Source organism: Amphibalanus amphitrite, unplaced genomic scaffold, assembly GCF_019059575.1.
Source record: "Amphibalanus amphitrite isolate SeventyFive unplaced genomic scaffold, NRLGWU_Aamphi_draft 001813F_arrow, whole genome shotgun sequence".
NCBI classification, from domain to species: domain Eukaryota; kingdom Metazoa; phylum Arthropoda; class Thecostraca; order Balanomorpha; family Balanidae; genus Amphibalanus; species Amphibalanus amphitrite.
The window spans coordinates 71,973-95,777 of NW_024883306.1; the positions used below are offsets into that span (position 1 = coordinate 71,973).

Genomic DNA, 23,805 nt, shown 5'->3' on the forward strand with positions numbered 1-23,805 from the left:
TTCGTCTTTATAACAATTTATTAAACATTATGAAATCCGTGGGCCGAGAGCTTTCTCTTTCACCCGGCGGGCATTTCACCATAATCCAAAACAACTGACCGTGAAAAGCGGCACGCACTGATTACAAAAATATTCGCATTGGATGGACTCAGTGATTAGTGAAGAACTGATTGGTAACGCTAATAGGCGCAGCCAGGCGCGATACCCGCGAGCGACTAGCATCGAGGGATAGTCCACATCCATTAGGGTGAGGTGCACACCTGCCCACGGCTATAGGTACATTCTCTACCAGAAACTACCAGGGAAGTGACAGTTATAGAGCGCGCTCACAGGGTACCGCCCGGCCGGCGCCCTCAAACACCACATCAACACACATCAGCCGTCGATCACAATTCACAGCGAGAAGAGGAGGGACAGTGAGACACAGGGCAACAGCGACAGCCTGCAGACACAACACATCATGCAACACGCAACACGCCGGTATTGTACCGTCCCTCAACACAGCCACTCCCACCCACAGAACCCCACACAAGACCACCAAGCGGCCTACAAAGCAAGCGAGCGCTACTGTTGGAATTCTATATGTGAGCCGTGAGCATCAAACGGTGCCGGTACCGAATTACGTAAAACGATTCACCGTCACAGTCGCACCGCTGCCGCCATCACTGCCACGCAACTGTTTGATTAAATCAGTCGTGGAAGGGAGGGAGTTTAGACAAAAGTCATCGCCGAAGACAGATTACAATAGCAGTGAATGGGTTTCTTCCAATTACCATCGTCACCATATACTACCAGCATTCACTGTTCCGCGCTTACAGAAAACGGAAAAAGGACAACATATCAATCGCTGCAGCATCATCATTTGCGGCAAGAGTCGGGCAGGGGGTGTGGTCGCGGAGCATGACGCACTGCAGTTCACACCGCAATCGCCCCATCCCCAGAGTGGTCCCCGCTTGCGGTGTGGCAGAACATGACACACGGCGGCTCCCGGGGTCGATATAGCGTCCAGTCGCGGACCGGGCGACCGTGTCGTGTCAGCCACCGAGTGTCGGGGAAGCACGTGACCGACAGCGAATGGCCCCACGACACGTGTGTCAGGGGGCGCTCAGCTGATTAACACCCCATGTGACTCACATAATACGGTATTCGTGCCGTCATGAACACTGCGCAATGCTGCAGAGACCTTTCCTGGAATTGGTCAACGCTGGGGCTGATGGGGAAGGCCGGTAACGGTAAGGGGTGGGGACATACGCCCATGGGCTCTACGGTACGTCAAATACATACTGGGTCAGCGTGCGACTGTCTGTGGTGGATTACATGCGCGGCGGGTCCTGGATCATGGATACGTAGTCTCGGACTGAAAAGAATGCCTAGGTGGTTTCAAATATGTAGGTAGAAAGCGGAGCGCGATGGGAGATAGAGGACCTTCAGGGGCCTTCACACGAGCTATGCCAGAGCAAGGGTACAATTTGCCGCAAAACGAAACGTCGCAAGTCCACAGTCACACTACACACGCCACGCGTGAGCTCATTCCACAAAACTAGCTATAGACGTCCACAGATCAACGCAAAAAGCCTCTGTCAAAATGCAATTGAAACTACAATCAGGTGGGAAAAATCACTAGTCCAAAAGTAACGCAAGCCTTCGGTGGCATCGTACATTACAGTAGCCTCTCACGTCGTGTGTGCTTGATATTGACTCCCATGCTATAAATGCTACACATCGCCAGCGCATGGTCTTTTCACAGTACAAATGATAGCAATACTCGCATTACTCTCCCCATGCTTAGTCACATCTTCTTTATAAATTGGGGCGCGAAAGTGAAGAAAAAGCCGAATGCGTTCGGGTTAGAGACAAGTTAGAGACACAAGTGCAAAGCGTACAGCACGAGTGAGCCGCCAAAAGTAAACATTTTCGACCAGTGTTGCACAAGCTGGCCGCTGAATTGACGTAATAACAGTGACGCCTATGACGTCATACTAAGACATGACAAACGATGATGATTTGTCACCGAAACAACTTTGTTCGGAAACACGCGGTCAGCGGTTCCCGGTCATGTCAGCGATATACCCTTTATGATTGGTGGCATGATATTGATCGATTGCAGTAAGTCAGAGTGGCCTGTTGTCTACAGTCAACCCATTGGTCACCAATCGGCAAATGCCAGTCATCCGCAGTTGATGCTATCAGTCCCTATATCAGTTAATTTCGTCACGGTGTCAAATCGTGCCGCCATTTCGCGTACGTCACGCTGATTCGGGTTGTCCAAAGTTCACCATCTGCCCAATCTAATCCAAAGTACACTGAATGTCGAGTGCCCCCTGTGATCCACAGACGTCACCTTTGGTCGATTTTCCACATCGCTGGCGCGCCGTCCACGGCCAGCCATCCACCATATACCGATCCTCGCCAGCCAAACTACGTCTCTCGACTTCCGTCTTCCATTAAATCTCTATCCGCGACCGTTTTGTGGACGCAAACAGCCCTGGGGGCGCAGCGGGCGAAAATACCTCGCCAACGACAGCAAGTCAAACTCGTGTAACTGCCTCTCGACGCTCCGGCGCGAGGCGGCAGCCAACTTACCCGCCGGCAGCTCACTAAGTTTGAAACCGACCAACTTTGAGGCGGCGGCTGCTAGACGGCGGTTCGGTTCCGGATCGGCGCGGCGGCTCAAATGGAAAAATTCAGCAGTCTGCTGACAGCCAAGAACAGATGCAGGTTGGGTGGGTGCATTGCACTTAGAGCTGCTAAAGGTGCTTTGAAAGTCTCCCCATACGGTAAACCGTCATGAGGTGACTGGTCGGACTAAAATCAGTCAGACTTGGTCAATGTCCCCGTCAGGACAGTCGGGCTCGTGGCGCGTCCTCGTCAGGGTCAGTTTATATTGTCACAAAACGCGACTTTCCCCGTGATCACAGCGGCTTGCGTTCCCCCGTGCGAGCTATCCCGCTCACAACACGCGCGGCGCACCACCACGCGCATCCATCACTCCCGGTACTCCTCCCGATGCTCTCAGTCACCTCACGACCTTTTCTGGGCCCACCGCATGTCATCGTCACGGGGCACGGCGCCCGTGAGCCAGCTCACGGTCGCCTCCAGCCGGCCCCAGAAGCCCAGTCGCTCCAGAGGCCAGTCCAGCCACCCCGTGGTGATGCAGTAGTAGGTATCGTGCGGCGCCACGTGATGAATCCGGTGGTGACGACGCGGTAGGATCACCCGAGAGTCCTGGAGAAGTGTCACGTACCACGGCAGACCGAAGTAGGTGTGCGACCACTTGTGGATCTGTGGGGGAAGAAAGGGAGCAGTCAGGCGTGAGTCACAGCGGGTTGAGCGTGCGGCATACCGGCACACTTGTGGGGTCACTTGAGACGGGAGTACAGTGCGCTATTGTTCGGTTAGCTGTTGGCGGGGGGCAGCATTCCAAGATATTTTTGGCTTTACAGTTCTTCAGACAAAGTCGCGAATCGACATGTTTCCCATCAATGTATGCCTTTGCCACGATGTTGTGTCTTTGCCACGGTGTTGTACTTTACCACATATGCTATTTGAGCATTGTAACAGGTTTAGTCCCAATGAGTACGCTTCAAGGGAGGAGGTGAGTGAACATTATGTTATATAATGTGATTTTATTGTTCCCGAGATCCATACGATAATCGTCAATCAAATAAACAACAAAATTTGGTTTCAGATGGTTAAGAGCATCGTTCGATGACTAGATCGTATTCGCAGGTAATTTTCAGCAACTGTGTAAAATGATAACATCTACGTGACCATATCTAACACCAGATTGGTACAGCTGTAACGAATAATAACCAAATGTCACCGGATGCCGATAGCGTCCACAAACAAACGTGTCAACCACGCCACCCCCCATGTGTACACACAAAACAGCCGCGATAAAGCCAATCGTGAGCTGAATAAAGAAAGGCGAACCCTGTTCGGCTAGGCTCCCCGAATGTCGGCAGTAGCCACGATAAGGGACTGTGTAGAAGACAGCGATAACGGCAGCCAGGGGCAGACTTTCCCGGCATGATGGACGAGGTAGCAGGAAGGTAGATGGTGAGGCTGGTGCTGGTGGATGGTGAGGCTGGTGCTGGGTTCCGGAGGGGTCATTCGGTTTGGTTGGCAATTAACGATCCTTAATGCTGCACAAGGTGACAACAGAAGACCGACTGTTATGGCAGACTGTTCGGAAACTGTAGACAGCGCTCAAGCATCTTAGATAGATTTCAGTTGGGTAGATAATTATACGAACATTTGCATCTGATTTTGTTTGCATACTCTCTTTTGGCGATAAAACGCCTTATCTTTTATTCCCGACAACGAAGCCCGAAGAAAACAAATTAAATTCAAACAAATATTTTGGTAAAATCCCCGGGGTTCGATGAAAGTAATCATTCGACAGTTAAGAGAGTCATAATGAGCACCAATGGGCACGATTCAACCCTGCAGTCAGCAATCGCGTATTGACGTGAAACTACAACAGCCACTGCAAACTGCAACGTTACCATATCAACACACAAACACACAATTTTTGTGTCGCAAACGGTACAGGGCACATATGTATATCACAGGAGCGCTACCGTCCATTATTTTTGCTGTCACCAGCATCCTGTCGGTCGGTGATGCACGACCAACGTCAGGGTCACGGCTGGGGTCATGGAAATTGGTAAGGTCAATTGTAAAAGAGGCTGGATGAGAATCGGTCGAAGAATACCAATAAATGCAATGGTGACAGGTACTATCGTTGTGGCATTATACCCGAGGCGGCGCCATTGCATCAAGTTCATGAAGAATACGCGTGATAATCAAACGTGCAGTGAAGTATGAACGACATTTTGTCATTGATACGGGATGCGGAGACAAGGTCCATCATCTGTAGGTGCTGCAAACTTACTAATAGCCGTCACGACAGTTGTGAAAGTTCAAAGTACCGTTCATACGCTGCGCAGTTTCAAGTTTTGAGTGGCTTCATCAACTACGACACCAAACTACCTTTGTTCGTCTCGCTCGCCCAAACGTTTCGAGCTACTCGAGGAGACCGTCCAGGCTGTGAAAAGTTTCGCTCAGGAAATCATCTCCGATCCTCAGAACTGCGCCGCACCACGGGCGAACTATGTAGCAGTGCCGCACGGCGATTCGTCCGAGCCGATTCTGTAAAACACTAAAACGGCCATACATCTCGAGGGTCCGCTCTCAAAGTGGTAACGGCTTCTCAGCACGCCGCCAAAATAAGCGGGCTCAAAGGATTTCCGGTCCGCTCTGGCCATCGATTTTTCATAATCACCCCATAAAATATACTTTCACTAAACTGGGTTCACCCATCGCCATTGGGAATTCTCGAACCAACTCCGCACGAAACCCAGAATAGTTTTGTGCATTTATACGAGGCCGTAGTGTAGTGGAAAGGTATCACGTGCCGCGCGCATGACTGCGGTCAGAGACCATACGACGGCCGCCATCCGTCTCTCTCCGGGGGAGACCTCCCCCCCCCGGTCTCGGAGCACGCGTCGCCGCCACAGGAGGCGCCAATCGATGTAACACGAGTCGACGGCGGTGCCGTGTGCGTCTGACGGCGTCACCTCAGCAACAGGTCGGCGTCGCGAGCCACCGCCAGCCGGTGTCGGATATCACAGCCATCAATCACATCACTCCTAAATGGGCGAAGGCGGCAGGCAGGAGGCATCAAACGCAGCGCCAGAAAGGCCATAGGCATTGCGACCCAGTGTGACTGCTGCAATTGCTGCAAGTCAGTCCGTAAGCTCAAAGCCATTAGGTTACAGCGATTAGCTACATTAGCTAAATCGGCGCTGAGCTCAAACAACAAAGCAGCCTCAAGAAATAATCAAAATAAGTCTGCCTCCAGGCTCCAGAGACAATCATGACATTTCGGATTTCAGGGCGGCCGGACCGCATCAGTGCAGAGGTCGTCGGCGTCCAGAGACGACCAATCCGACAGGCAATCGGCATTAAACGTAACCAGATCAAACGGCTAATGGATGCTTCGGCAGTAAAACTCGACCCCGGGATTCCGTCTGTCCGGGCAGTCTCAAGGCAGTGAGCCCAAGAGATCACCATCCTGGGGAATCCTCATTCCTCAGCCACCAAGCCATCAATAGTCTATCAGCTGCCGGAGGAAGCCAGTGGAGTACGGCAGAGCCGAGCGGATCAGGGTATCATCAGTCACGAACTGAGGTAAATCCGACGGCTCCCTACGCGTGTGTCACAGGAAAGACCGGCTCAAAGGCACAGCTTTGGCGCTAAGCAGCTCAAAAGACAGCCTCTGCAGGCTTCGACGCTCGTCAAAGAACTCGGGAGAGAAATGAGAGCGGGATTTTAAAAACGGATCAATCACAGACGCATCAGATGAGTTTTGATACAAACTGTAGCAATCGCAGGTGTTTAACTGAGATGGGAAGCTGGAAGTAAGATGCAATCATGTGTTTTATAGGAGCATTATCGTTCTCTTCTTTAACTGACTGATTCTTTGAAGGTTTTATGACTAAACGAAAAAACGTCGAAACGTTGCTTGAAGTAAGCGGGAGGTTTGGAGGTTTACGCAACGGCCGATGCCAGAAGCATTATCGACTAAATACGATGCATGTACAATGTACGTCGCACAATCAAACAAGACTTATAACTGACGTGGCTTCAGTAGAAGGTTCAAAGCCATACACCATCAGTTAACATCAATTATTCATTTCATACTCATTGCTGCAGTCTACATATTCCACTTTTCCAACTGCAGACGGCTCGGTTTCTCAAAGACATGACCGGCAATAAGCGAACATCGAGCTCAGCACATTTGGCCTCCCATCACCGAGCCATCCTCTGTCCCATTGTCTGCAATCACTACACTGTCCGCCCTTCCCCGGGGGCAATACGGCGGTCCGGCCAGCTGACTAATTTACGACCGGCCCCCATCGCCGGCCGCCAGCCGTCGGTCGGCCAGAGCCGCTCGGACGGCTGGCGCAGCTCGGCAGTTGTGACGCAGCTCCGCGCCACGCCTCGCCGCGCGCCGCGCCGTTTTACGTCGCCGCGGCGCGCCGCCAGGGTCGTCACCGGCCGCCGGAACCTCGGCACTGATCAATACCGGTCGTCACAGCGGCCCTTGCCGCGCATCATTGCGAGAGCTGCCGGCACCGCTCCCCCGTTGGCCGGATGTTGGAGGATGCGGGGTGGGTGAGGTGGAAGTTCGAGAGGGTGGAGGAACGGTACAGGATGGCGTCAGCGCCGGTGACGCGCTAGGTGATGTCAGAACCGCGGGCCGGTGGAAATGTGTCAGCAGAGGGCTCAGCTGGGGATGTGGCACTCAGGTGCCAAACGAGCATGCGGTGCAGGGTGCTAACCACAGGGTGGGTAGTCTGTGCCGCCCCGTAGTGTTGAGGGCAGTTGAAAAGCGCTATTGTTCAGATCATCGTCCGTCAGGACGGGTGTCCGGGACGGGTCAATGTCGGACAGCGTAGGTGGCACGTTATTCTCTTTAACATTGTCAGGACAATGAACGTCTCCCAATTTTCCGTCAGTGTCCGACCCCCGCTGTTGCCCGGGAGACACCAATGTCAGGCCAGAGTGGCAAAATGTGGACCCGAGAACCCGGTCCAAAGAACCAGTCTGGAACCATATGGGTCCAGATCGGTTCCTGGAAATTTTCTGACGGGTCCAACCGGGTCCTACCATAAACTAAGTATACATCTTGCACACTACACATGATTGCAAAATATAAAGTGAATGGAAAGAAAACATTTGCTGATGTATATTTCTTGGCACACTGTAGCTCATAAGTATTCCCAGTGAGAAAAAGGCTGTTTTACATGATGCAACTAATGATACCTACAAATAATTCATATTAATTGACGTTTGGGCAACGGGTCCGACTGGTTCCGATTCCAACTTAGGCCGGGTCTGACTGGTTTCAGAAATGTCCAGACGGGTCTGGTTCAAATCTGGTTCCCAAAATTGTCATCTTTTGCCACCTCTAGGCCAGAGCTTTCGTCGCGGAATGAGCACGCAGACAGCATGCCTGGGGACCCACCACCGCACAGCCACACACCATTCAGTGCCTCGGGGGAGCATTGCCCCGTAATGGAAATGGCAAAATAGCGCCGCCGCCCATCCAGGCCGGCGGCGTATTATCCACGACAACACAGCGCACTGTGGCGAAAAACATCGACACAAGTGGTGGTGGTTGTCTCTTTATATCGGGCTTGTTTTATCATATGCATCATTTCCCATCCTGTCGATGGTACAGGATGTATGTCAAACACAATTTTCATCGAGCACTTAAACCGCCGGAACACCAGTTCAAACGTTTGACAGATGTTACGGCCTTCCGGTGAAACATTGACACGCAGCAACGGCTGGCTATGGTGGATGGTTGTCTGTCTCCTAGACAGACTGATCCCAAGGGGGAGACTCACACAATAAAGACGAAATCAATCGATGGTTAGGTGCCTGTCGATGAATTTCATGTGTTGAAAAATGCACATTTGACAACCCACAAGCAGGAGATCTACAGTTAAATGAATGCAATTAACACCAGTCCAAAAAGAACTTAGGCCATGACAGCTGAGATTGCCGTGATGTCACACGTCTACCTGGCGGGCTATTGTGCAGTTTGCCTGACGTTTCGTGTCCTTGGGATCAGGGTTGGCATTTTTGCCGGCAGAAACTAGTTTATACCATTTGCCGGTTTAAACCGGTTTTAACCGGCAAAAAGTGGCAAAAACTGGCAAAAACTCAGAAATATCACAATGCTATGCCTAGACATGATTTTGAACAGGAAACATTTTAAAGGAAGGGTGCCACCTTTTGGACACAACGCAGTTTTTACAAGATTAGCCTCACATGAACCTAAAAACCGGCTTCACTTACCTATGCTCGAGACGGTCAGCATTGAATCCGCACGTGAAGTTATCATTTGCGAGTTTTGCTGCCAGCATTCGGGCAGGCAAAAATCTTCAGCACTATTTCCTCGTCGTGTTAAGGGTATTTTATAAAACATGAAATCAGCAAAGGTATGTATAAAAGTTATACTTTTGAAGCATGTTTTATCATTTTGAAAGGGTATATTTTTTCTTTATGGTATACACTTAAGTTTTAAAATTTTAATTGGGAAGTTTTTCTAGTAAGTTGCATGAAGGGTGAAGGGTTCCATAGATCTCTTAAGCATTGTAAAGGGAAAACCTTTACTCGACTTATTTGATGTTCTTTTGACGTTCTTGTTCTTTGGCAAATATGGCCAACAGTTACCTACTTGGTTACCTACAACTTAGTTCAAATCATGTTATCTTCTTCCTTTTTATTTGTTCATCTTTTTGTCTCAGTTGCGCCATCAATGCAAATGGCAGAATGATATGTTGCCATGACAACAGGATATGCCAGCCGTCCTAGCTGCCACATCAAACGACCTTGAGTTGTAGTGGTGATATAAACAACGATCTTTTTTTTGGCCAATGTATTAAATGCAATGTTTCGGTTTTTTGTATATTGTGGACGCGCTAACCACGTCTAAAAATTCAAATAAGTAAAATAGATTCATAGAACAAAAATTTCGGAAGGTGGCACCCTTCCTTTAAGGAGAATTCGGTGAAAGCTTTATGCTTTCAAACGGAAGTGACATTGACCACTGAAATGTTTCATACCTAACTCAGAAACATGGGCTATCCATAAGGAGCTAGTAAGATGCCTTTTGGGGTGACAAATGAGCCAGTGCAAGGGTCGCTGGGTGAGTCCTGCACAATCAGAAGTGCGAAGAGGTATCTGCCACCGATACGCGCATGGCACCCTACTTACCGTGGCCGCCTTGTCCCACTCTCCCCTTGCATGGAAATACATTCCGTTGTGGATGTCTACCGACATGCATAGACATTTTAAGCAGGGATAAGTAATGAGGCAACTTTAGAATGTTTTAGTGCATCTATATAACTCCCAGAAATGCATTTGTACATTTCAAATCCATTCCTAACTAGAAAAGTTGTAGGTTTGGCCATCTGAGTTTTAGCCAGTTTTTGCCAGTTCTTGCCACCAGGGTTTCTGCCAGCCGGTTTAAACCGGTTAAAACCACTGGCAAAAACCAGTTTTTGCCACCCCCTGCCAACCCTGCTTGGGATGGTGCCTTATCAATGCTGAGAAACAGTCCAGTTAGAGACAAGCCCACGCAAAGTTGCGTGCCATGTCACAGCTCACAGCGACTCAGACACCTCCAGTCGACATCGTGGTCCATAAATACACCGAAAACGACCGTTGATTAAAACACGGCCAAGCTTAATTCAGAACTCTGCTTCTGATGGGTATAAGAAGCATTCAGCATCAAAAGCCAGTCAGCGGACCTCGACAGATGAAAGCATATCAGACCGTTCCCTACCTTTGATCTGAAGAGCACGCATTTACATTTAGAATGAATGAGCGGTAGCCGGTAGGAAGGCATACCTACATACGGGCTTTGATATATAAATACGCTAGGCCTTATCTCTGAAAGCATATTTGTGCAGTGTTTCAGACGAAGTTCCCTCCAGTTTTTTTTTCGTCAGAGACAAATGTGAAAATATCAAATGGCAGTGAGGCATGCAAGACAATGAAAATGGAAGAGGGCAAATTTTTAGGAACTGTGATTCAGAAACTGGGAAGAGTCCCCTAGCGCAATACTTTGGCCCATTGCCACGGATAGCTTTGAAGTAATGCCCGCGATTTCTATAGATTCTAAAAAGAAACTTGGATCTACATTCTATGTACAGTAGGTCTACTAAAAAAGTCCCCCGCTCCAGAGGCAGCCGGCCGGCCGAACCCCCGGATTCCAGCCCCGACTCTATTGCGCACGCCGCGGCTGGCAGTGACACGGGTCAGGTCGCGGCGCCCGGCGAGTGGGTCAGTTGGCGGCGGCCGGCCGTGGAGTGAGGACGCCGTGTGTGGGGCGCAGAGATGCCGCAGTGCAGAGGAGGGGAAGATAGTGACTCTGCACGATGCCGGAAACGATGCCTTTGTGATCTAAATTAAACACCTGCACTGCAGTGCATATCCTCCCTTGCCCCATTCCTATTATATTATAATCCTTCAATAATCCGTAATGACCATTCAACGCAAGCAAGCACACAAAACAACCCGTTTAGTGGCGACATCATCTCGGATAAAAAAAGCCACAGTGATGATTAGAATTGACTTTGCGCGAGGGCAAATCGAGGGGTATATATGTATCATATGCCGAGTATTTTATTCCCATCTAGCAAATTAAGATTGGGGATCTTGTCCAACAAGTCAGCGGCCGTTCTACATAGACACAGACAAATGCTTTGCTTTCGGTCGCATCATTATCTGCAATAATTCGAAGCGAGGTTTAACCCTCGCCGGCCGAGAAGAAGGGGTGGATGCCGCCACCATGTATTTTTTTGCGGTAGCTCAAAGCACACTGCTGATAGAAGGCTGACATTTCATATGCCTTACATTTGATTCAAGCCGGATCATTTGAAATCAACCACGTTTTCATGTCAGGTCACTTAACTATGGCATCTTAAGTAAACCTCTGCAGACTGCACGGTTGTCGGTTATAAAATGATGCAAATCCGTAATGCACTTAGTGTCACATAAGCATAATGGGAAAATATGGAAACTGTTAATTTGGCGTCGGAAATGAGCTAAAACTATACCTCACGCACATGAAATCGTGACTTCATACATTCTTGGCAAGGTTTAATGCTTCACTTTTGCATTGTTCACCTTGCGTGACGGAGTGCTCGTCAATAGGATTGCTTCGTCAATAACTCTCGATCAAAGTGAGCTAGCCAGTCGGGACAGCCATCAATGGACTCTGCAAGACTGGCCGAATCAAATGTTATGCAGCATGTCCTTGTCCTCCTTTCAACAGCTTCGTGACCTGTGTTGCCCTAACATGACATTGACCTAAACATCCTAAATTGCTTCACCTAAGCAAAAAAGCATATAAATCGACGCGTCTGAGAACAGAAAACACGATTGTATCGAAATGACGATAATGCGACTTTTTTGCGAAGTTATTCACCAAAAACCGATCCAATGCCTTGGGGCCCTTGACCTGCCCTAAGAGGTCACTGATATTTTAAAATGGGGTGATAATCGCTGCGTCACATAACGACGCAAGCGCTCGTTTTTTCCGCGAGGCCCTAGCAATTAGCTCAATTATAGGAGCTAAACATGGGGTTGGGGAATCGCTCCCTTCTCACTCACTATTTGGCCGGGATAGTGTTTGCAATTATTGTTAAAATCTAACATTTTAAGATTTCAAATGATCCATTTTTGCCGCCCAAGTCTTTCAATTCAAGGTCATAACACCAGTTCAGCGATTTCAATGGGCAACAGTATATGTATTTGAAACGTTTACTTTGCAAGTTTGACATTGCTGTCAGAAAGGTCGGGTCAATTTTGAGATCGCTAAAGTCAATGGGAGAAAGTTGAACTGCGCTTTTTTTGGACGGAACGCATAATAAACACCCTGAAAACATGTGGTGCCTGATGAGATACAATACTGAATGAGAAAATCGTTTGTTTTGTTGGGAGCCATCTTTTTCGGTCTGATAAGGCCCTTGCAGAGCTATGACATAACTATGCTCTGGTGTAGTAATTTGGTTGTGCGAGCCAGCGACAGTGATCTGCGGACTCCGGAAGCGTGACTGTTCCCGTGGGACGATTGCCCTGTCGGGCGGTCCAGCCGTCTCTCCAACGGTCACCCGAAGAGGGTTATGTGTCTTGGAGTGGAACCGACATCAACTACAGGTTGGCTGGTGGGGTGACCTCCAGTCCAGAGAGGGAAGCATGAAGACTAGGGGCGATGCGGATTGGTTTTTCCTGAGGATAGCGAGGACGGAAGGAATCTAGCACCCTTGACCCTTCCTTATACTGAACTGAATGTATCTCAGGCTGTTAAATCCCCTAAGCGTTTTTTTTTCTCGACATCGTCAAGGTGTCATTAATAAAAATATAAAATCCGGGAGGATAAATTAGATATAGAAATTGTGGCCAACAGAACATTATCAGTTGCGTTCAACATATTCGTAAGCATGATCACACACCCAGCTTACACATGAGCCATGTAATAAATATTTTTGATAGACACGCTTAAGTTATGAAATCATTTAAAGTGTTTGTAAAGTTTCACGATACGGATCTAATATCCTGCTATCCATCATGACCATTTCTGGTCAGGTCATGTCTTTGAACATAGGCCAAATTCTTCAAATGACCTCCCTCGCCGGCACAGGGAGGGAGGGTTGATGCAACCCCCCCCCCCCCTAAGGTTTTTCGCGAATAACTCGCGTAAAAAGCGGCCGATCGCGATGAAACTTTCAGTACCCTTGCATTGATAAATTTTACACCTACCCTGAAAATTTCATGACACTGACCCAAATGATCTTTGACCATCTGAATCACCTGAAGGTCAGGTCAGGTCATTGACCTTTGGTGACCTCGGTTCACTCTTTCGAGTTTTACATGTTTCTACGCTAGGTTTTGGAGCTGAATTCGAATTTAGCAACCATTTGAACATTTACGAAGTAGTTTTGGTGCCTTCGTAACATGTTACGAAGCTGTCAGAGGCGGATGACAGGTATTACGAATACCCGTCGTGACCCCTACTGGTTTACCTGACCTGACCTGACCCGACCTGGTCTAAATGCTTTAAGACATCATCTCTGATCAAAACTAACACGATATTCGTGATCAGCACCCCGAAAAACCCTTAGCAGCCACACTTTACGACTTTCTAACAGGTCCCCATTTTCCCGATTTTCGGGTCATTGACCTGACCTGGAAGGTCACCCGATGACCTACATGTAGGACCTTAAAATTGGGTATCATCGGCTTCCTCTCGTGACGGGCAACACGCTCGTTTTTTTCCGCGAAGCTCTAGCTCAATCAGGGGCCAAGCGCAAGGGGGGGGGGGGGGTCGTGCCAACTCCCCCCCCCCTTGTGCCGTCGAAGGATGCAAAATGGCCTATGCCGGCGAGGGTTAAAGATCAACTTTTGATTCATTCGAAGCGTTTTGATAAGAGGAACACGAGGCTGGTAAAATTAACTTCATGCAAGTTTAGCTTAAAACTTATAGTGTTTGTGGAAAAGCAATTGGTTTTCTCATAATACCGATGGTGGCAGTTGCTGTTATTTACGTGCTAAGCCGTTGACCTTAATTAAATCTGACAATATTATTCAGACATAGCGGTAAACGAGCTGCTTGTTGTGTTAGGCTAGGCTCTTTCGGTCGATTTCAGAGTGGGAAGGATGACAGGAATTAGGGGGAGACAGGGGGCCAGGGCGGGAGTCCTGAGCCTCATGCTCCGCTGGGGCCGAGCCCATCACGTGGGTTGGATTGCCCTGATACATGGATAGCCCTGGGCGGTGTTTCACGGTCCCGCGCTGCAGCACGCTGCGCTGCGCTGCCATGCATTGTAGCGGCGGTTGATATGAATTCGGCTCCACGCTAGCGTTACGAGCTTCCGAGTCTGTTGATGTTTCCATGGAAATTGGAAACCCAATGCACCGGTGCGCACAACACACCCTGTCCAAGCAACATTTTACCATCGATGACCTCTGGTGACATGACCTTTTGCTCTGAACCGATCTAAAATTGGCTGAAGTATTTTTTTCTTCTTTTTGCTACTTTCGACGCTACTTCGAATACCACTTAAATGCCCAAATTAGAAGAGTCAGACATTTTGTTTTTCTCACACACAATGACAATACAAAAACAATGTAATAAGACCAGACGTTTCGACAACAAAGTGCCTTCGTCAGTGGAAAACAAGATATAGGCTTTACATTTTTTATGTTTTTTATCTTCTATATTTTTATCGATGTAAAGCCTATATCTTGTTTTCCACTGACGAAGGCACTTTGTTGTCGAAACGTGTGGTCTTATTACATTGTTTTTGTATTGTAATTGCCTGTGAGAAAAACTAAATGCCCAAAGCTGAGTTATAAGAATGATGCTCAATCCCCATTTCCCCTCCAACAGGGCGTGAGAGTCTAGGCATTCCTGTGGGGCACGGGCTAACAATGACTATCTCATAATCATTGTGGCCATGAACATCTACTGCCATTCTTTAACACCGGTTTCGCTGCGCTGAGCGCGCGGTGCAGCCGTCTCGTTTGTTGGATTCTACAGCTGGCTGGCGGAAAGCGTTACCGGCCGCCCGTCCACCGCCCGCGGGCCGGACCGAGCGGTCCCGCTGACCCTACCTGACCTGAGCCCGGCGCGATATGGGACGGGCAGACGGGGGTTCGGCTCAGCGAAGGCAGCGCCCACTGGTGCTGGGGACTTTTTTAATAGACCTACTGTACACAGCATAAAAATGTCCGTTATGTTAGTAGTGTGCATAGAGCAATTTCATTTCACCCAATGATGGATACTGGAACCGAGCCCAGGAAAGGGATGAATGAGGCGTTTGGCTGCAGATGCTCTGCGGCACAGCATCACTTCAGGCGGCGACCTGTGCTGCCATCTATGAGCAGCAATGTAACGCATCGGACCGTCAAGTCGCCCTTCAAGCGTAGGTATCGCCGGGAGCCCAGGGCACTAAAGAGGTAGGTATAGCATTCTGAACAGTATGATGGGCGAGCATTTCAAAACTCGTGAAAGCAAAAATATGATCGCATTTGTTCAGTAGCGGCGATGGGCGTTTTATTGCCCGCACTCAGCATCATCAACCGATTAGGGGTAAAGGTTTATGCATGCAGAGCATCGTAATCACGTTATCATCAAACGAGAGGCCAGCGAAAGGCAAAGGATAAAGCAGCACAAAGCTAAGGTCGCAAAAGCTCATGGGAAACTGGCATATGCGACCATTTTTCAAAAGCATCATCAATTCAGGCAGAAAAACTCCGGATTCTCAAGTAGCCAGGGCTCATGATGGATTTTCATGTTTTGCATTCATGTGAGTGGATACGCCGCGCGACAGCCCTACAATGAAGCTAACTTCACTCAGTGGCCACCAAGCTCTTCATCGTTGTTGGTATATGTAAGTTCCATGAAAATTGAAAAGCCATGACGACAAAATGAAACCTTTCCCAATCCCTGTAAGCAACTTAGTTTATCTTGCTTAATTAAAGCTACCAAGATTAAAGCTACCAAAGGCGCACCATGGAACCACACGCATACAATCAGACCACATTCACTACCAAGCGGGGCTTGTGTGGACCCCATCCTCCCCCACCATGCCCGCCCTTGCCCCGACTCGGACTGTCCACCGCCACAGCCCTGTGACCCGCATTCCCCCGTTCCCCGGTTGGCGTTTCGTCCGGCCCCGCGGCTGTATACCTTGGAGAGCTGACAGACCGCCTCAGCGCGCCGGTTCTGTGTCAACCTGAGCCGGTGCGGGTCGCTGCCAAGGCGCGTCAGAACGGGACCGACGGTCGCCGTCACCATCCCCGGCGGACTCGGTGTCTGACCACGGGCACGCAGGGCTACTCAGGGGCGAACGGAGACTTGGTTACTCAGTGTCGAGGGCCGAGGCGACGTGCCAGCGATACTGTCAGGCTGCCAGTGGACTGCGGAAATGATAAGCAGCCCCAACAAGTTCCAACAGACTGACAAATTAATTATGGACTGTGCCATGATTACATCGACAAAGGACTATTCGCCCGAGCGTTCCATCAGAAGTTTACGGACAGATTTTGTGTCCAGAATTTTTAGATACCTATCTTAGTTTTTAAGACGGTAGGAAGAATTATATTGACAGAAGATGTTAATGTAAAATGGGCCAGCTGAATGACATCATCCTGGCTTAGCAGCACATTTACGGATAAGTACGCAGGCAAAGGTAGTAAGCACGAATTTACTGTCACGATACACATGCGACTGTGGTATTGCCTTATATGAATTTGTTGAACCAGCGTTGAAATATCCTGCCAGTGTCAAATGGAAATTGTTATTCTGAAAAGAAAACTAGCACTACGACGCATGCCAGTACAATTCTAAAATGGACCATCTTGCCTCTTCCGAGCGTATGTACTTTTAGGTTACCCGCAAAAGCAGAGCGGGGTAAAAAAAATCGGAAAGGTCAAGGGAGTCGATCGCATCTTCGATGGCTACGCAGAATGGCTCAGCTATGTCTCAGTCTCCTCGAGAAATGCCGAATGGGACCACCGGAATGCCTTAGGTCGTAATTTCTGCGACAAATTTGGCGTCGGACCTCCGAGAAAAATGTTGGCACCGTTCCCGGCTGGTCAGAACGAACGGAGGACGGCCGCACGTGACCGAGAGGTCGCGAGGCCCGTCCCGAGACGAGGCGGAACGTCCCACTCGACCTTCAAATAGACGTTCCTCTCATCGAAACACCGTGACGTTATCTCGACCACAGGAGAAATAGCAAATCGGACGACGACCCACGGGGCTTCGGTTCACACATTCGTTCTTACTTTCTGAACGTTACATAATATAATAGAAAGCGTGGTAGTAGCATGGCATGAGATTGCGGATAGTAATTTTGCAGCACGGTTGAATTGATAGTAGCATTCCGGAGTTACAATGATCAGGAGTGATAATGATTGATTGACACCATGCCTGCTACTTCGGAATGTTCGATGCATCATGATGTTATATGATGATAATGTTCGACTTAATGATGTTCGATCGTAGTTTTACGCTGCCATTATCAAATGTTGCGGCGCAAAGGAAAAAAGTTTCCTGTGATTACCTATCCGATGCCTTCTACAAATTTTCATCGAATTACCAAATTCTTTACAGCATGCGTCTAAACTTGCAAGTGAAGATCAAATAAGAATAAAGTCACAGTCGCAGCTCAATCTTGCAAGAGCAGCATAATGAAAATGAGCTTTCGGCGAGTTCTATGATGTCTAATGCAATCCAAATGAAATAAGCTGTTTCCCGTCTGTAAGCATTTGCATACGCTTAGCCATGCAAAGGTTGCTATAATATTACATTAATAATTTCGTTGCTTTCCGGAAACAGTTGCCATAGAGGCGGGCGAAAACACGGTCAATCGGTGCCTGGATCTGTTTCTCTGACGGCAGCTTGTATAACACTCCGCAAAAGCCGTATTACCAGCTGACGGGCGTACAAAAGGTGCCCGCATGTAATATTCAGCAGGCACCGGAAATGCGTTTATGGATAGACTGGTGAGAATGGGAGCCGAGCCACAGAATGCGCACATGGATACCATACGGTATGCTTTATTATGCTTTATTATCCCGGGTGAGCGGAGGCAAAACCCGTAATAACATAAAATACCAATTTCTCCTCTCTCTTATCAGGCAAGGATCAAATACATGTAAATGTCCATAACGCATTAAAGCTCGGCGCTGCATAGGAACAGTATGTTCCGGACACGTCTGTTACCATGCTAGAACACATCAGCATAGAAAGCCATAGCATTTCCCACCAGCCTTACTCGAAATATCCAATGCATTTACATTCCAGACTACGGCTATTGGCTCCTGCACACCTGGGACTGTGCCAAATCAGCTCATTCCACTGCGGGATTATTCACGCGGCCCATCTATAAAACACCATCTCATTCACTGAGAGCGGGCCTCGGTGGCGTGGTTAGGGTGGCGTCAGAGACCTCCGGGAGGCTGGTGCTACCGGCCAGCCGCGCGCCGGTCCCACCGCACAGAAACGGACTCTGACCGGCTCCGAGATATCGCCCGACTGGGCGAGCTGACGTCGTTAGTTCGCGGGCTTGAGTGTCCACTATTGGAACAATGCGGTCATAGAGCATGCGACGACTACTGTTTGTTTTATCCATCAATTGCAATACACAAGTGTTAATTAATAAAGATCAATGCAAGTAAAATTGCGAGCATTTCCGACAAAATCCTGACAGGAGAGCACAGCAAAGATAGTGCAAGCTCTAGACCAAAGATCAAAGACCCACGATAGAGGTCATCATGCCAATCGATGGCGAATCCGCACCCACGCGAGCTGGATGGCGAGCAGTGCGAACCGGTGCAATCCAGTAGTAACCGGTTTGTTTGCCACCCCGGGCGCCCGGCTACAGCGCCACCGTGACGACCCCGTCCGATCGCACGCGTAGGTCGAGAGCTCAAGGCTACGAGCGGGGTGTGCCAAACACTCAACTCGTGCTGATCGCTGCAGCCTAGCCCAATATCGAACGGTGTCGACAGTGCCCCTTTCCAGTCTCATCTCCACGGCGATCACAGGACAGGACCACCACAGGGTAACAGAGCCAACGGCCCGCCCCTCCCGTTCGGCCTGACGCTGCCGTCACAGTCACTGATGAATAATACAGAGGAGGTGGGCCGTCAGACGGCGGCCTGCCAGCGGCGCGGGACGCCCAAAGGACCGGTCAGCACGGCAGCCGGCCGGGCGAGACCCGGTCCCAGTGCGGGACGTTTAGCAACGCTCCCCGGCCAAGACTGTCGGGTCTAACCGCGCCGACTCTGAGAGGGAAAGTGGCTGAGGATGGAATATTGCTTATCCGGCCAGAGAATAATGGTTACTGGCGGTTGAAGGTCAGAAGGTGCTGCTTACCGATGCAGTAGCCGAGCAAAGAACAGCTCAACGGCAGTGGCAGCTGGGCTGCTTCTAGCATTGGTGGATAGGAAAAGGAGACTTGCCGTGCCGGTCGTGTCCCCCCCCCCCACCCCCCCCCCCACCTCTGACCCTACGGCAGCTCGAGCGTCGGGAAGCTTATGCAACCGTTTACAGTGTAGGGTACCTATGCCATTAAGAGGTTTTCAAAGTTCCTTAGAAGACAAGGCCCTTAAAAACCGTTAGACGCCTGGCGATCAGGTAGACGGACACATCTTCGATCTTTTGGAAGTTTCGTGCCTCCAATGATCGAATGTGGCGATCGGAAGGCAATTGATTCCGGTATCGCCGTGAGCGTGCAAAAACAGTCATCGATCCCGTAATCGCGATACGGTAACGGTTTCCGTGATAGGGCGCCGTAACGAGAAAAAAAACTGCTGGAGGGAAACACGCCGTAGCATTGTCGATGATAACTGCATTGCAAATGGTATGGCAGTCAAAGCAGCCGAAAGCGAATGTTTGCGGAACTCGGCTGTTCATTACGTAACATATGTCCATGCGATCTGTGACATTCGTTTGAAGTTCCAACCATTAGGTATTCTGATTATATCTAATTTCTATCGAAAATGCTTTGAAGTTTAGCAGCTTACCACAGTAGATAATGAAAACGTTATACTTCTGGAATGATGTATAACGTTTTCCCAAGTGATACTTCTATATGATGGGGGACCTAGCTACGAGCCCGAATATTTCTGGAAAATCACAATATTCGATTCAGCTGCAGGCCAGACTTCCAACTAAGTGTTATCACTTGGGGTAACAGTTCTGTACCTTATATACACAGACAGACGGAAAAACACGGAATGATTGCTTGACAGCACGTAAAGCAAACATGCGGGCGCAAACATGTTTGTGCCACGGTCGCATGAGTTTCTGGAAATCATCCGTGATGAAAAAAAAAACTGAAGTAATAAAACATGCTGTTACTGACTCGACCATCGATCGCCGGCAAAAGTCTGCTTATTAGGCTGGGGGAGGGTGACTGAGAAGTGTTAAGTTAATTGCCTTCGGGCCTACCCCAAGGACTGACAACTGTAAACGACCACCGCTGGTACTGCACCCACAGGACATCACGGAACACATGGCCAGAAGCTTGGCCAGAAAGGCTTGGACTGCATAATACACAGCCGACTGGTGAATCCCGGTCAGCATGAATTATGACTGCAGTCGGACCACGAGCCACCCTCGTGATAGGATTTAATGCATGCACGAGGGGGTTGGGGGGGAGGGGGAGACACTGACATACCTGCCCGGCCACCGCACCCCATGCTGCCCACGCCACAGACCCCTCCCCTCCGCCCCTCCCCGTCCGACCGGGCGCCGACCAGCACCGAGATATGACGTCACGGGTGACATCACCGTGTCATGTGACCTTACCGTGACCGGGCGCCATCACTAACCGTGGGCGGTCATCAGCCAAATGGCCATCGACCGCAGACGCCGCCCATGGCGGGTAGGTCACGTGACAGTAGCCCCCCCCCCCCTCAGTTAACTACTGAAACCACTCAACGGCTGATGCTTCCTCCACGCCCAGTCAGAAGAGGCTTGACAGTGAAACGCGAAGACTACGCCGAAACTCCCTAAAGCGCAGTCCCAGGTCATGGCTATTTCTGTGGTATTTCGAGACATCTGCGCCCCAACTGTCCACGTCATTTCACGACTGTCAGAAGACCACTGTGGGACGTAATTGGTCTCAACTTGGATCTCAGCGCGACAGGAGAGTTCCGTTCTACAACCGTAAAAGCGGCCCGTGGGACGCGAAATGTTGGCTTGGTAAGCCCACTGCGCCCATACACCCCCACGGGCCACGGCTATATCAGGCCGCTGTGGCAGTTACGTCATCCCTCGCACAGCTGGTATAACACGCCCCTGCACCTTTGTCTTGGACACCGCAGAACATGTTTATCGTTCCATGGTTAACATACACTCGGGTCATGTTATGAAGGTCCACATTACCCACGCCGCGGTGCCAGCGGGAATCAATGAATCAAACAGGGTTCATTGTTTGTTGATGACTATCAGCTGGCCCAATATCCAATGACGATAAATAAACCGCACATTTTGGCACGCGAGCTCGTTGTAAGAAGCAACACACTACGTGCAGCACTGGAGTCATGAATCATCGCATGTTAGACCTAGCTCATGGCTGAAGATATGGTTTGCGTACCCGATCACAGGCACCTGATGTGATAGGTTTCTGTCTGGCATTTTTTTTTTCGCTTCATCTTGGTAGCCATGTCCCGATTGTGCGGTGCATTGTGTTTATTTATTCCTTTCTATGCGTAATGGAGGCCAGCGTGTATTGTTTTTATGAGCCGTATTTGTCATATAACGTGTCACGGTTGTTACTAGAACAATGGTGCAGTAACTCACTAATCTAATAATGTACGACGAATCTGTTGTCGTGTCGGTGTCATTTTCAAAGCAATTCGATCACCGCAATTACATCGTTAACTCATGCAGTGACGTGTAGCATTACATAACTGAAGGGCAATGCCATGAATAAAGAAAATGAATGCTTTGAGTGACGTTCAGATTTCAGGGGCGCTCGGATCACATCATACACATCCCAAAGTTACCGAGACCCCATTCCGCCATCTCCCTCTCCGCCAGCAGGACTCACCTGGTTGGTGAGTGCCACGAACACGGCCAGCAGGTAGACGTAGGAGAACCAGGCGTAGCTGTCCTGGATCTGTGCCTCGGTCAGCGTGCTCAGCTGGTACAGCATCCGCAGTAGCGGCAGCAGGATCAGCGCCATGTTGTCGCCATTCGTCTCGATGAAGTCGTGGCGCGTGATCGACGTCGGGTCAATGTGGTGCTCCCGGAACGGACGCAAAAAGTTCTGCGCGCGGAACGGGGAGGAGTGTTAATTTTTGTGAGAGGAGATGAGAAAAGGAGTGCCATTGCATTTTTCATGTTTTTATAGGTATCCAAATTTATAGCAAAATCAGCATAGTGTCAATACAAGTAAAGATGCATTGTCCAGCATAGGTTTTGTGCAATATTCATTGGATGCCTACAGGATTCTATGCATATTTCCAGGTACTCATGTGCAAGGTAATAGATATTGGAAAGTCATCAAAGTGAATGCATCTAATCATTTATGATGCTTAGGAATTAGTAATTACAGCAGAAATCCCTGTGATGCAGCTATGTATGGTTGTGCAGACTGCTAACCTTTCCCAGAATGGGCATATCAATGGAGCCCCAGGTGTCAGCTGCCCAGTGGACAATGCCTGAGCTGAAGTCAGCAGAGAGCATGCCCAGCAGGGCACAGAGCACCATGGAGGGCACTGCCTCCCAGCTCAGATACTTCACCATCAACACAAAGTTCACAGCCATCAGCATGATGCCCAGAGAAAAACAGATGATCTCTTGGAGTCTCTTCCCTGTGAAAGAGATGAAATAATATATTTACAATGAATGAAACACATGCAACTCAATATCTATCCATGCATGCATAAGTACTTTGAACTCTTGCTGAAGGTTCCAAATGAAATGCCAAAATATAAGTCAAGCAAGTCAATGTTGTATTGAAATTATGGATAAGAAAGACTTCAAAATTACTGATAATACATGGAATACCTAGGTAGGCTTGTACTGCTGTGTGTAGATAATGATCACTGAAGTCTGAATCCCAATACCCTAATTGGCATATTCAGAAGACAGGCATCTGGAAAAGTGGAAAATAAGATACTACACTCTGACTTGAAGGAGAAATGAAAGAAACATGCATATAATAGATAAATCAAGCTCTTACCTGAACTGTACAGATTGGCCAGTTCCTTTGCACCCTTGTGATTTGGACCCCATCTTGGTTTGCTTTCTTCCTCTTTAGTTATATCTGTATTGGAATTTGGATCTCCTTCAGGCATAGAGTTGGTCAGAATTTCCTTTGGAGATTTGTCACTGGGGAAAGACTCAGCTTCTGACACATTCATGGTGTTTTGCAGCATCTTGATTTGTTGCACAGCTGTGGAAGTTCAAGTGTCTTGTACCAGTACGTGCAAGGCAAATGAAGCGCAGCTGCTATCACGAGTCTGACCGAATACAGACCGAAAAATGTATCTAGTCACCGATTTTCAAAAGTTTCACAAGCACGACACCATCCAGAGACACAACGGGAGCTCAATGAACCCGTGGAGGAGCCCCGCCCAGCGCACGCAGCCTACCCCAACGCACGCCACCGACGAATGGCTGGGATGTTTGTCGTCACATCACCCGGCTGAAGGTCATCATAACAAAAACTCTGTTCAACTGTCACATTGGCA

General features: G+C 49.1%; 1 protein-coding gene across 1 annotated transcript; it reads right to left on the reverse strand.

The window, feature by feature from the left end:
- On the reverse strand, positions 1–23,765 carry LOC122375300 (plasmanylethanolamine desaturase-like). Its single transcript, XM_043354603.1, has 4 exons — positions 23,295–23,765; positions 22,712–22,923; positions 22,158–22,376; positions 1–3,282 (listed from the first exon to the last, which is right to left on the reverse strand). The coding sequence occupies exons 1-4, from the start codon at positions 23,488–23,490 to the stop codon at positions 3,022–3,024; spliced, it is 888 nt and encodes a 295-aa protein (XP_043210538.1). The 5' UTR covers positions 23,491–23,765; the 3' UTR covers positions 1–3,021.
- Positions 23,766–23,805: the final 40 nt, after the last annotated feature.